The sequence below is a fragment of the Hydractinia symbiolongicarpus genome, chromosome 11, assembly GCF_029227915.1.
Source record: "Hydractinia symbiolongicarpus strain clone_291-10 chromosome 11, HSymV2.1, whole genome shotgun sequence".
Taxonomy (NCBI): domain Eukaryota; kingdom Metazoa; phylum Cnidaria; class Hydrozoa; order Anthoathecata; family Hydractiniidae; genus Hydractinia; species Hydractinia symbiolongicarpus.
In genome coordinates this window covers 10,078,535-10,091,793 of record NC_079885.1, presented here as the reverse complement: position 1 = coordinate 10,091,793, position 13,259 = coordinate 10,078,535, and the positions used below count along the sequence as shown (strand labels likewise).

Below are 13,259 nucleotides of genomic sequence, written 5' to 3'. Positions count from 1 at the left end.
TCACATAAATACATCATACAGAATTAATAAATCTTTTTAATACAATTTTGTTTAATTAAAAAAATGAAAATGAAAAATACACACATTTTTGTTACAGGTCAACACTAAATAATTTTTATTTTTTTAGAAAAAAGTACAAAAATCAACAATATGGTAACCTAGAACTCTTGAATCTTAAAGTTGATGAATTATAGGAAGAATATAAAATTGTTAATTCTTTTCATAACAATGAGACAACCTGCTACCTCCACTGGAGTAAATAAAATATTTATAAAAAATTGTAACTGGGCAACAATGACAACTTTTTCTGTTTTAGTTTAAACAATTGACAACTTTCTTAGAGGGTTATCAACTAATATATAAAAAACAAAATGAAAATTAATTATTAAAATATCTTTTGAACTTTGTTACATTCAAGAACACTCCCAGAAAAGTAAAAAAGAAACCTAACCTTTTGATTAGAGCACAATCAATCCTTGTTCTTCTGAAGTTGAAACTGTCTTTTTTTAACATAGTGATCATGTTATAGCTGTGCAACCTACACCTACTTTGTGTAAGATTTTTCAAGCTTTTTTGTGAAGATGAGGGTAACATAAAAACAAAAATAATAAAATTTTATATTTTTCTAGAGTAATTAGGAAGGTTTTAAAGGTAACACTACAAGTAAAAAACAAATTATTTTTGTAGCACTTTATGCATTTTGAAAATAATAATATTGGCTAACCATAACAGATAAATTGAGGAGATTTGAGAAAAAATTTGTTCGAAAGTCTACTCTTGGAGAAAATTGGAGGATAAATAAGGTTTTGAGGTGGCGCAGCAACACTGTACATTCATTTGTATCTTAGTGCTTTTGACATTTTCTCATCCATCCATTATTAATAACAAACTTGAAATTGTTGGTGGCCAGAATCCCAGCCAAGAGACATCAACACACCTGTATATAACCGAATTCATCTATAATGTGAATAAGAAGAGACTGGAAACGATATGTGAATTCAAACTTACTAGGTCTTTTTTTAGAATAAAATTTCACAGGCTAGCTCAAAAAATTTAGAAAAATTAAATTAAAAAAGTTATAAAAAAAGTTAGCTTTAGTAAAAAGGTCTGGTTCACTTTTAAAAAGACAATAAAAAATACAAGTAACATCTCAAATGTTTGCTTCTACTTCATTGGAAATTTTTTTTTCAGTCAAAACAATGAAAAAAAATATAATTATTTTGAAAACTCTAACGAATTTGATCACAGGAAGTGATTGGTGGGTATTGAAATAAAACTGATATCTAAAAGAAAATATATTCTTTAAGAAGTCCCATCCTAAAATAAATAAATGAAACATATTACATCATGTAGTTGAAAACTCATATTATAAAAGGACTTGAACAGTTTAGCAATACAAGATTGCAAGTTTACAATTTAAATGAAGCATTAACACAAATAAAACTGTTAACACAAGGGATACTGTAGAAAAAAAAATGTTCACCTCTAATTATGAAGATAAGATCACGTTGAACCTTTTTAAAAAATTCAGGTGTTAATTTATAACATGTCATTTTAAATAAGACGTAATATAATTATCAACAACATACACAAAAAAATGTAGGCTGCAAAATGTCCATACATATATTTTTTGGGGGTAATTTGGAAAATCTGGATAACTGTACTGAATTTCCAAAATCTTAATAGATTTATTTTGTTGCTGACCCCACCCATCCCTCAACAAGCAAAACCCATTAACAGGGTCTGGAGGCTCCTTATACCTTAATACACGCTGGTATATAGAACTTTGCTCCTATAATAACAAACAAAATAATGTTCTTTTTCACTAATGTATATTAGTTGAAAGTCAGTTTTTGCTTTTTGACACAAACAGGGGAAACCACAACAATCAGGGTTGTAGCAGATACCCAAATTCGAGGGAGGTGCAGGGTAGAAATCTTGAGATTTTAACCTCCTAAATTGGGTAATAATGCATTCTCCATACAAGTAACTTCCATAATTATCATGACCAACAAAGGTTCTGCAACAGGTGTGTGGCATCAACCCCCACCTACTAGACTGCTACAATCCTAAGAAACAAGTAAATCAATTTTGGTTTTGGATTACAGTTGAAATAAAATATACACATATGTCATGAATGACAACTACATACTCCTTACATGCTTTTCTCTTTTGAATAAAAAAATTATAAAGTCAAATAAAAATAAAAATATAGTGCAATAGTCATTAAATATTACCTTCTGAAAAAATGGAAACTATACATCTTGCGAAAGAAGTGTGTGTCATGGGTCTGAACAAATATTTTACAGAGTGATTTTATATTTTAAGTTAGTTAAGTTGTTCTGTTATTCTATGTTAAACAAATTTACCCCACACTGGCTAGAAGTAAATCTGGTCTAGGTTTAGCATATCACCTGTTTCACAGATCTTGATACATGCACAACTCTTCAAAGTTCCAGTTATCCGTAATAAGAAAACAGTGTGCAAAACAAAATAGAACCAAGAAATATTTCACCATAAAAAATTCACAACACTCCTCTAAATAAATACAAAACCAAATTTTAACTAAACAAATATAAATATATTTATAGCACAATAAAATTCAATGCTTTTCTTGCTTTCAATTTTACTTACATTAATTGAAAGTAATTAAAATTGTCATTAATTACAACCTTCTAAGAATTAACAAAGTATCTTAGTAAATAAAAATCTGTTGTAAATAGTGAGCACTTAAAACTAACATAACCAGAAATAGAACAAACATTATTATCTTGTACCATATTTTCTCTTTTACAAGTTTTTAAATTTTACTATATTTTTTATTATATATATATTTAAGCCTTTTGAAACATTCTTGACAACACCAAAATGTATTGCCTGTTGGCAGAAATTATGGTTAAGATAATAATACACAAAAGCGAAAGAAAATCTGTGCAATTTAATAACAAATACTAAAATTCCAATATTTACATAAAAAACACTAAATAGTAGAGCAGTTGCCTGTTTCTAAAACAGTATTACACATTTGTTTGTAGAAACACCCTTTTTAGGTTCAGCCTTATGTATCTAAACTATAAAACAGATTTTCCAAAAAGTTATATAGCCTGATGGCTGATTTATGCATTTAAAATGCTTTGCAGTTAGAGCTCTGTTAATTTTCTCAATATTGGGAGTTAGCATTTATAGCACCTATTACCTGAGCCTTGCATTTCTTAAAATCGTGTTTTTTATAAAACACAAGTGAACAGATACAATAAAAAGAAAATTATTTCAAAAGGTATTTCTTTCAAAAGGTATTTTTGCATGTCCTAAGAAAAAAATTTAAGTAGCCTCCCAATTTCTAAAAGCAAGTTCAGTATTCTCTTCTGCCTTTAATCGTAAAGATTATGCAATTTAAATGCAGTTATCCAGAAAAATGTGTTTGCGATGTATTAACTGTTTAATTCAATTAAAAAATCTTGCGTACAGTAAAAGAATAAATTTTTGGAGAAAACTTGTCCACATTTACTTGTAGAAAAAATAAATGACAGATACACAATATTTTTATTGAATTAAAGTAGTTTGCATAGCGATTCAAAAAATATATATATAAATAACTTCCCGCAGAATACTGGAGAATACCAAGCAGAGTATGATCAACACAATATTGCAAGAAAATTTTCATATTTTTAGGAACATGGCAGCAAGCAAACCAACAGCTATACTGGAAAATATAAAAATTCATTATTTTTGTATTCTATTCTTAGAGTACCTTAAAAAGTCAATTGTCAAAAATTGTGAAATCAAGAACAATTCCAGTGCAAGTCATTTTCTCAAAGCTTTTCTCAAATACATTTCAAGTAAGCAATTTCTCAACCATTGACCACACAATGAGTTACATTTTTCTGGAGTGATTCCTACATTTAAACAACTTAATTTTAGATTATTTAATCTCTGATATTTGGTTGCAACTTTGTATAAAAAAACATTATAATCACAATTAACTATGCTCAACAATCTAGAAGTAAAAACTCAATCTAGCAGTATATCCTTTAAAAATGCTTCACTTTAACTTGAAATAGTACATAGTACTATTTCTTTTTAGAAATAGTACATATCAGCAATTAAAATCGATTTAGCATCACATCCTAATTAGTTGATTCTGATCTTCTTGCATACGTCGTCTTGATCGGCTATGATTCCTGTAAATAAATGTGTATTCTTCCTTTTGCTTCTCTTTTCCAGTTACTAAACATTGAATCAAAAGACCAATTACAAAAAATAATGGCCACAAAGCAAATGCTAGATAAGACCACCAGCAAAGGTCTGCAACTCTGTTGTAAAATATTTTCATCTCCATGTATCGGTACAAGAATAGATCCTCGATAAAGTAATCAATTGATGATGCCATAACAGCAGAAGCAAACAAGCAGCAGGACACAATGTATACCCTGTGTCTCCACCACATGGTGACAAAAACTTGCACAAGCCCAAACAAAGCAACAATAACACATGGCAGCGCCACTGAATTTAACGGAATAAAAGTTGTGTAAACAAGTAAAAACACAAATCCGAAGCAAAAACCAGCAAACAAACCAGTGATAAAGTACCCACAATACAGTAACATCAATGTAAACAAACTTGCAAATAAACCAGTAGCAACAGAGATGAGGATATTCACAAGCAATGAGAACCTAGCTTCAGTGGCAAGAACCATATATGTTAGAATGGAGATACTAGCTAATCCTGTGAAACCAAAAGAAATCTTTCTCCTTCGATAACCTAAAAAAAACATTGCAGGACATTTTTATTATTTCAATTTGGAAATAAGTTGCTGTTTTTTACAGGCAAAAACTATTTAACAGTATTTTCGCACATTTTATATGTGTGCAAAATCTTGCTGAAAAATCCAAAAACTGTGCAAAATTCAGCAGCCTTTTTTGGTCAAATAAATATGGTGAAAAATAATAGCTAAAAGATTTAAAAATTTAAGTACTGACATGGAGAACGAACAGAGTTCAGGCTTCTCATTTTGAGGTACGCAATCGCATTCCTACGGCCTATACCTGAATTACGTGAGGAACAGAAGAACCGCGTACCTCCGTTGACAGATTACTTTTAGATCTGAGCATTATTGAATAATCTTGGTCCTTTTAATCCACGTGCAAGCCTATTCATAGCCAACCTGACCATCCTAGCTAATTTACCGACTCCTGACTTAGTTAAAAGAACTACGTAGACAAAAATCTCTTTTGCATGACCCCAGGTCTTACACAAGAAATCCAGGCTAGCAGTTCTTAAATAATGCGGAGGTGAACACCGACAGAGCACGGATGAAGCATGACTGCAAAACTGCACTTACAGGCAGAACAGACATTTAATCAAGGATGTAATTGTAGATAATTTCTTCATTTGACAAAACAGCTGGGAAGCATTTATTAAAATGACAGTATAGTCATGCATACTATTTCCGACATGTAGAAAAGGAAGTTAAGATTAAGAGTGGTTATACCAGTAGACGCTTAATCATCTTGTTTATGGTTCAGGATTCAAAACAACCTCGCTTTTCTACCGCAAAATGAATGCGCAACAAAGATTAACCTTGGAGCCTGCATCGCATGGTAACATCCTTTACACATGCGTTGGTAAACAAATAAAAAGCTATTTTAAAAATTGAGTACCCGGAGCACATTAGGTACGCTACGCAATTGCGTAACATGGTCAACTGGTGTACACATTTGATCACGTAAGCACATTTTTACAAAATGAGAAGCCAGGAGTTGTGCGTTTACATGGCTTGACATGGTTTGTTGACATTTTGTTTACTAGGTTTTTCCTGTATTTTTGCACAGATAGGAATTCACTTATAGATGTGCCAAACAATTTTATTTTAGACCAGTCCCTTGGTAATAACAGAAATAATCTAAATTCTTAGATACTTAAAAATTAGAGAAAAAAAATTAAACAAATGAACAAATAAAAAAAGAGACAAGATTACAATATATTTTTTTACCTAAGATCAAAATAAAAGCACCCATTGCAAAACAAAGACCAGATAACACAGATTTTGCAATATCATATTGATAATCCCATCTGCAGGAAGGAAGAGGTGCATCTTTCTTGTTCTTTACATCAAAATTGAAGGGTTCTTCTTTTGTCGGCTCACGAAGTTGTTTAGACACCAATATCCCAACGTTTAAAAAGAATGCAATAAAATAGATGCAATTTCTTCTATTCATTGTTTTTTTTAACTAAAAAGCAAATTGGATTAATTAATAACTGACTTTGAAACCTGATTTTTCTTTATATGCATTGAGGTTTGCATTGTTGCAAGTCTGGTAGTTAAAACGCATTTAACATTATTTATGTGTTAACAAGGGTATAATACAGTATATCTCATCATCATCATCATCATTCTCGGCTTAACGTCCGTTTTCCATGCTAGCATGGGTTGGACGGGGTATATTAATGACCCTCTTCCAATCTGATCTAGACTGTGTTAGATCTAAACTCAACTTCCTCTGTATCAAGTCTGTCCTTATAACCTCCTGCCAAGTCTTTCTTGGTCTGCCTCTGGGCTTTGCCCCAGGAACTATCAAGTCTCTACACATTCTTACCCAATTATCCTCCTCCGTTCTTTCCAAGTGCCCCAGCCAATTCAATCTTCTTATCTGGATAACATCTTTAATTCTACGGACACTTAGCCTGCTTCTTAGCTCAACTGAACTCTTTCTGTCTCTCAGACTGGCGTTACACATCCACCTAACCATTCTCATATCATTTCTTTCTAAACGGGCAAAATCTTCCTGCTTCACTGCCCATGTCTCACTACCGTACAACATAACACTTCTTACACAGGCCTCATACAACCTACCTTTTACCTCAATTGACAGGGCTCTGCTAGTCAACAAAGGAAGTAACTCTCTGAACTTTTTCCAAGCAGAACCTATCCTGCAAGTAACACTTCTTCCAACACCCCCTTCACTGCCCAACATATCACCTAAGTAACAGAAGTTCTCAACTATCTCTAACGAGCCACTGTTGTACATCATTAAAGCTGGAAACACTTCATTCTCTATAATCTCACCTTTGCAACGCTTGCATACAAACTGAATATCAGCTCTTAACCTTCCACTAATACTACTGCACTTCTTATGTACCCAATGCTTGCAAGTCTGACAAAAAATTGAGTTACTACCAACCCCTTTCCTGCAAACTCCACAAGGCCACTTTCCAACTACAAGGTCACACTTGGCTGCAATGCTACTAATCATGACTTTAGACTTTTCTGTGTTTACCTTTAGCCCTTTCTTTTTCTAGTCCTTTCTTCCACTTCTCAAACTTTTCAACTAATTCTTCCATTGACTCTGCTATGAGAACCAAATCATCTACATACAATAACTCCCATGGACAACCTGTTCTGAACTCCATCGACAGCGCTTCTAAGACTAGAATAAACAACAAGGGACTAAGTACAGAACCCTGATGTACACCAACATTCACACTAAATTCATCACTAAGTGAATCGTTAATCCTGACACGACTTCTAGCATTGCTGTACATAGACTGCACCATCGTAACTAGCCACTCATCCACACCTAATTTTCTCATAGCCCACCAAATAACTTGTGGCACTCTATCAAAAGCTCTCTCTAAAACTACAAAGGCAAAATAGAGATTCTTTCTCTTTTCTAAATAGTTTTCCTGAAGCTGTCTGAGTAAAAATATTGCATCTGTAGTGCCATGCCCTTGAACAAAACCAAATTGCATCTTATCTATATCAATTCTTTCTCTAAGTAACTTATCAATCACTCTTTATCTCTAGAAATATATATAAACATTTATATACATCCTTAAAATATGAGAAATATAAACAGTTATTACGAACAGAAAACAAAAGTTAAGTCATTTTCAAACTCAAATATATACATACACAACCTTTTTTTAGGAGACAGAAAGGTGTAACAAATCACACTTTAATTACAGAAGTAATTAGAAGTGCTTTCAGGTGTGCTGCCATAATAATATTAATAGTATTTTTAAATTATTGGCATGTGTGGCATGTTATCACACATCTCCACCTAAAGAAAAAGTTTATATCATTCACATCTTGTTTGTTTTGTTTTTGTTATGGCCACAGCTGACAATTACATTTTATGAAACTAAATGATATTTCCAAAGTCCTTTTAATTATTTTTTCTCACCATTAAACATCATAATCTTATATTAAACCATGGGTATTGCACCATAATGTAGATTGTAAAAAAATAATTAAGAGAAAATATGCATACCGTAAATTGATGTGTGAATGAGAGAAGTTTTTTAGTTATTCAAAAATGTGAAAACATAAAAAATTCATACTACTTATAAAATTGACATTTTCAAGAAAATTAGTCATAAGAAAATATATAAGCTTTTTTATACAGCCAACATATTTCATAAACATATCTGTACACAAAAAAGACATACATAAATTATTAACACAATTTCATATCTATGAAAAGTTGATTTACATAAAAGAATTTTCATATCATCTTGCTGCCTAATCTCTCGTAAAATCTATTCTATACACACAAAAAAATTAAATGAAGTATAAATGCAAAAATCTATAGTTTTTTTGTTTAGATAAAAACATGCCAATAAACAGATGTTTGGGGGTTCCAACATGCAAAAATTTCCTGTATGTGACAAAAAAGTATTTTATTAGTATTGTGTATTTTTCAATGGGTAATGACTGTTCCTAAATATTTATGGCACATCAAGGCAACAAACCATTATTAAGCACAAGCAAGAAACGAAACTGTAATGAGAAGAGAGCTAGCTACATGTGCTTTATAAGCATAACTCATCCATACTCATTGCGTCGTAATTTTTTGGAAAATAATATGGTTACTAAAATAAATCAACAAGAGTGTCAAAGAAGTTGAAGGACAGAGGATTTATTATTGTAAAATAATTTTTTTTGTAAATAAATAGTCTCTTACACTAAAGAGAGAGAGAGAAAGATAATAATATATTTTTACCAACAATCTAAGTTACGAGTATCCAGTAAATATATAAAGCCTAGAACACTAATTCATTTTTATTTATACTAGTATACATATACTATATGTTAACTATATCTGAGTATGTTGGGGGCGGCTACCAAAAAGCTAGAAGCTAGGGTTATGATAGTCACCGTGGACAAGAACAATCAGGGACAGGCCTAGGGAAACGCTAGGTTACAAAGACAAAAAAAAAATCTAGAACCATGTAGAGTGTGGTACAAACCATGTAACTATATATAGTAGGTTGCAAGAATATGTTTTTGGAGGCTCTCTTTGAGCATAATAAATGAGGCATCAAAGAATTTAATAAAAGGCATATGAGTTTGGAGGGTGTTCCATGAAATAATAGATTGATGGCGAATTGATTTAGTACTAAATTGATTGGTAAGTGAGTAGATAACTTTCAAAAGACCATTGTATTGTGCTCGAGTGGTGCAGGGGTGGGTGAAGTCAATAGCATATGTTGAACAAATAGGATCAGGAAGTGTTTTATAATACATTTGATGTAGGAGGAGAACATTATTCATATGTACAGTATCAGAAAATTTAAGTATACCAAGATTTCCATAGAGAATGGTAGCAGATGTGTATCTATTGACTAAAGACATTAGACGAATAGCCCAGTTTTGAAGTGTATAAATCCTTTTAACAGAAGCACTTGGTTGACCCCAGATTTGAGAACAATATAACAGATGAGAATGAAAAATAGCATAATAGACTAAGACAAGGACATCACGTGGTACAAAGTGTCTAATTTTGGCTATTGCTCCATTGGCACATTTAAGCTTGACTGCAACTTTATTAATTTGAGAGTTCCAGCTAAGATTAGAGTCTAACAATACACCGGGATGCTTAATGTGTTCACTGTGAAAAACTCTTTTCCCACCAATTTTAAGTTTTACAGGATGATTTAGAGGCTTGTTGATTGTGTTTGAAGATGATGTATTCAGTTTTACTAGCATTGAGAGATATCATATTGGCATTAAGCCATTGCCAAAGGAATTTTAGGTCAAAATTTACCTTTTTGTTAGACTTCTAGCAGAACTATTTGTGTGAAGAAGATTTGTATCATCTGCAAAATGATGCACTTCTAAGAACTTAATTGAAGAGTGAAGGTCATTAATATATATAAAAAAGAGAGGGGGACCTAGTACTGAGGCACTCCATGATTCACAGGTAATTTTTCTGATGTGGTGTTGTTAACAAAAACAAATTGTTGACGCCCAGAAAGATAAGACTTAAGAAAGAGAGCTTTGCCACGAATACCATAATGAGATAGCTTTTTGAGTAAAATATTGTGATCAACAGTATCAAAGGCCTTCTGCAGGTCAATAAAGATACCACAAGCATAATGTACTTTATCTATTGCATCAAGAATTATTTGGGAGATGTTCATAAGGGTGTGAGAAGTAGAATAATTTTTTCGAAAATCAAATTGATGACTATACAAAACCTTAAACTTTTCAAGAAAACTATAAACACGTTTATACAAAAGCTTCTCAAATATTTTGTCAATATTAGAGAGAAGACTGATAGGATGATAATTGGTGCAATCCATTTTTAAGCCTTTATATTTAAAAACAGGAATGACTTTGGCATTTTTAAGATTAAGGGGTATTTACTGGTTGAGAAACATAAATTTGTAAGCTCTGATAGTGGGGAAGATATAACGTTATTTATAGAAGATAAAATTCTGGGAGGAATGCTATATGGACCAGTGCCTTTTTTTGAGTCAAGAGAATTAATACAATCAACAACTTCTTATGGGGAAACATAACTAATGAAAATTAAACTGCAAATGGGGTTGCCAAGAAAGCTAGAAATATGTTTGCTGGCAAAGGGTATTTTAGAACGGATTTTATCAGCAATGGAAGAGAAAAAATTATTGAATTCATTTGAAATTTGACCAGGATTAGAAGGAACAGAACCATTGATGTTCAGGAAGGTGGGAACAAAGTTATTATTTTGTTTTTACATTGGATATATTATTGAGATTATAATTAAAGTATTTCCTATAAAAATTATGCTTACTTTGCCAGCAAAGAGAAACAATCCTATGATACCTTTTATAGTTCTCTTTATGTATAGCTTTCTGAATAGGATTTCTACAATGCAAAAAAGATCTATATAGACGATTTCTAACCTCGATTGAGCAGATGATACCACAGGTCATCCATGGAGAATTGGACATTTCGCTGTTCTTTTTACTTGGGGATTGTTTAAATGGCGCATGAAGATCTAGTAGTTCTTCAATTGCTTGGAAAAAATTATCAAATGTGGCATTAACATTTTGACTAGGTATTTTTAACACATTCCAATTAACCTTATTAAGATCATCATGAAAAGCACATTCATTAAAGTTCCTCCAATCACGGCTGCAAATAGGAGTAGGATTATTTACAAGTCAGTCACTCTGATTTAGTACAAGAAATTGCGCAAAGTGATCAGATATAGAGGTGTTGATATTACCAGATATAGTGTTGGTTTCTGATGATGAACAGAAAATGTTGTCAATTATAGTTTGGGAGAATGATGTAATACGAGTTGGAAGAATGATATGAGGTAAGAAGGAAAAAGAGGAAATAATGTCAAAAAAGTTAGTAATGCTTGGAATCTAATACCCAGTTTTATCAAAAATACTAAATGCAGGATGGCAAAATTATAACAAATACGTCCCTCTTATTTTTAAACTTGTTTCTTTAGCTTTTTGTTACTTGGTCAATATAAAACTCTTTAAGCTCTGTTATTCTTGAATAGCAAGCATTGCTAGTTAAAAAATTTACTTCAATATTTGTTGAACTAACATTCACATTCTTCTGTAAGCGTCAAACATTGTAATGTTTTGTTTAAAAAAATTATTCTATATATAGGGACTTTTGAATTCTGCATAAAATGTTTTCTTTTTAGACAGGACTGTTTCGAATTTTGACATTACATGTTAACAAAAGTAACGCTAGTGGATTATGTTATTATAAGAACATTAAACTGAAATTCTTATTTTTTTATTTTTATCTAACTTGGACAGTTACCAAATACAACAATAACTGATTACCCTGGGCTGTACCGAAATTATCACCCTTAGTCATTGCATCAACCTTGCAAGCTCAGTCGGCACTTAGACCTTGGGCAATATTTTGCGGTATAGCCCAGGGTAATGGGTTATTGTTTTATTAATAAACATCTACAATACATTTTGGAGCACCCTGGAGATTCGCTGCATTTAAAGTTTTAAAAATGGCTGCTTAAATAGGCTGTATCATGTGATGTGATATCCAAACTAGGATGCAGTACAGCTTAAATAGACTATTTCTACAATAAACCATTGTTTCTATTTCATATTGTTCGAACCAGGGTGCTGGAAATACCATTCTTTTTTCATAATGTAGTGGTCAAACTGATGATGAAGGAGCTGCTAAAATTTACATTTTTCAAGAAATCGGAAAAAAACTTTTTCTACCTCCTAATTTAGATGGTCACCTAATTAAGCTGAAGAATACAGCTTATTTAGGAGATCTCCAAATTAAGCTAGCTATACAGCTTAATTAAGAGGATTTCCCTGACTGTTTCCGCTCTAGTAAAACCTCAAACGATCTGTCTGTGAGAAGAAAACCAGAGGTAAAGACCTCGTTTCACCATCCAAATCCTAGCATTTTTGTTTCTTGCGCAGAAGCTTTGAAAAGTAAACAAATAATGTCACGCTGAAATGCATTTATAGTATGGATGAAGACATTTCTGTGTTCATGTTTGTTTATCACCAGTTTTAACAGTTTTTTCTTCAATTTTTACGTCGTTGATATCTAATATATCAACCCTCCTTAACGTTAAAAGGGCTAGCTAGTGTCTTGGAAAAAACCGATTTGTGCAGCATCCCTAATTTGTTCAATTGCTTAGTAATCAGCTGTCAACCTTAAGAGATTTATGCAAAACATAGCTACAGCTACAAAAAACATCCCAAAAACATAACGCAGAATCAGGCATCCTTTAATCGTTTCATTTGTTTGTTGGTTTGTCTGGCAGTGTAATCACACCGGTAACCGAACGGCAGAAGGTTCATAAATAGGGCGCCGTATCGCATATAAAGTTTTTGATTGTGGCAAGGCAAGGTAAGTGAAGTTTATTTAAACCTGCTTTTTTAATTTATTTAATACTTTTTTTTCATTTGCTTTCCTTAACTGATTTATGCCCAGATTTTTTTAAATCCTAAGCAGAGTTTAAAACCAAAATATTACTCGT

At 32.0% G+C, this 13,259-nt stretch overlaps 2 protein-coding genes across 3 annotated transcripts in view; both read right to left on the bottom strand.

Annotated features, from left to right (window-relative positions):
* Positions 1–1,945, bottom strand: part of LOC130614124 (uncharacterized) — a 44,745-nt gene extending 42,800 nt beyond the window's left edge. Inside the window, exon 1 of one of the 2 annotated variants that reach the window (XM_057435530.1) lies at positions 85–1,945. The gene's annotated coding sequence lies outside the window, so the exon portion shown is untranslated. The remainder of the gene's footprint in view (positions 1–84) is intronic. The other variant, XM_057435529.1, reaches the window with a different exon arrangement.
* A 140-nt stretch (positions 1,946–2,085) lies between these two features.
* On the bottom strand, positions 2,086–6,226 carry LOC130614127 (transmembrane protein 198-like). The gene is made up of 2 exons (XM_057435533.1): positions 5,993–6,226; positions 2,086–4,761 (listed from the first exon to the last, which is right to left on the bottom strand). Exons 1-2 carry the CDS (start codon positions 6,216–6,218, stop codon positions 4,121–4,123), a joined length of 867 nt encoding a protein of 288 aa, XP_057291516.1. The 5' UTR covers positions 6,219–6,226; the 3' UTR covers positions 2,086–4,120.
* Positions 6,227–13,259: the final 7,033 nt, after the last annotated feature.

What these genes read in the sequence shown, in the direction of transcription:
- LOC130614127 (XM_057435533.1), bottom strand. Translation starts at nt 6,218, where the DNA reads ATGAATAGAAGAAATTGCATCTATTTTATTGCATTCTTTTTAAACGTT. An exon ending in TGCTTTTATTTTGATCTTAG is followed by an intron (nt 4,762 to 5,992) that starts GTAAAAAAATAT and finishes TGTTTTTTTTAG; the next exon opens with GTTATCGAAGGAGAAAGATT.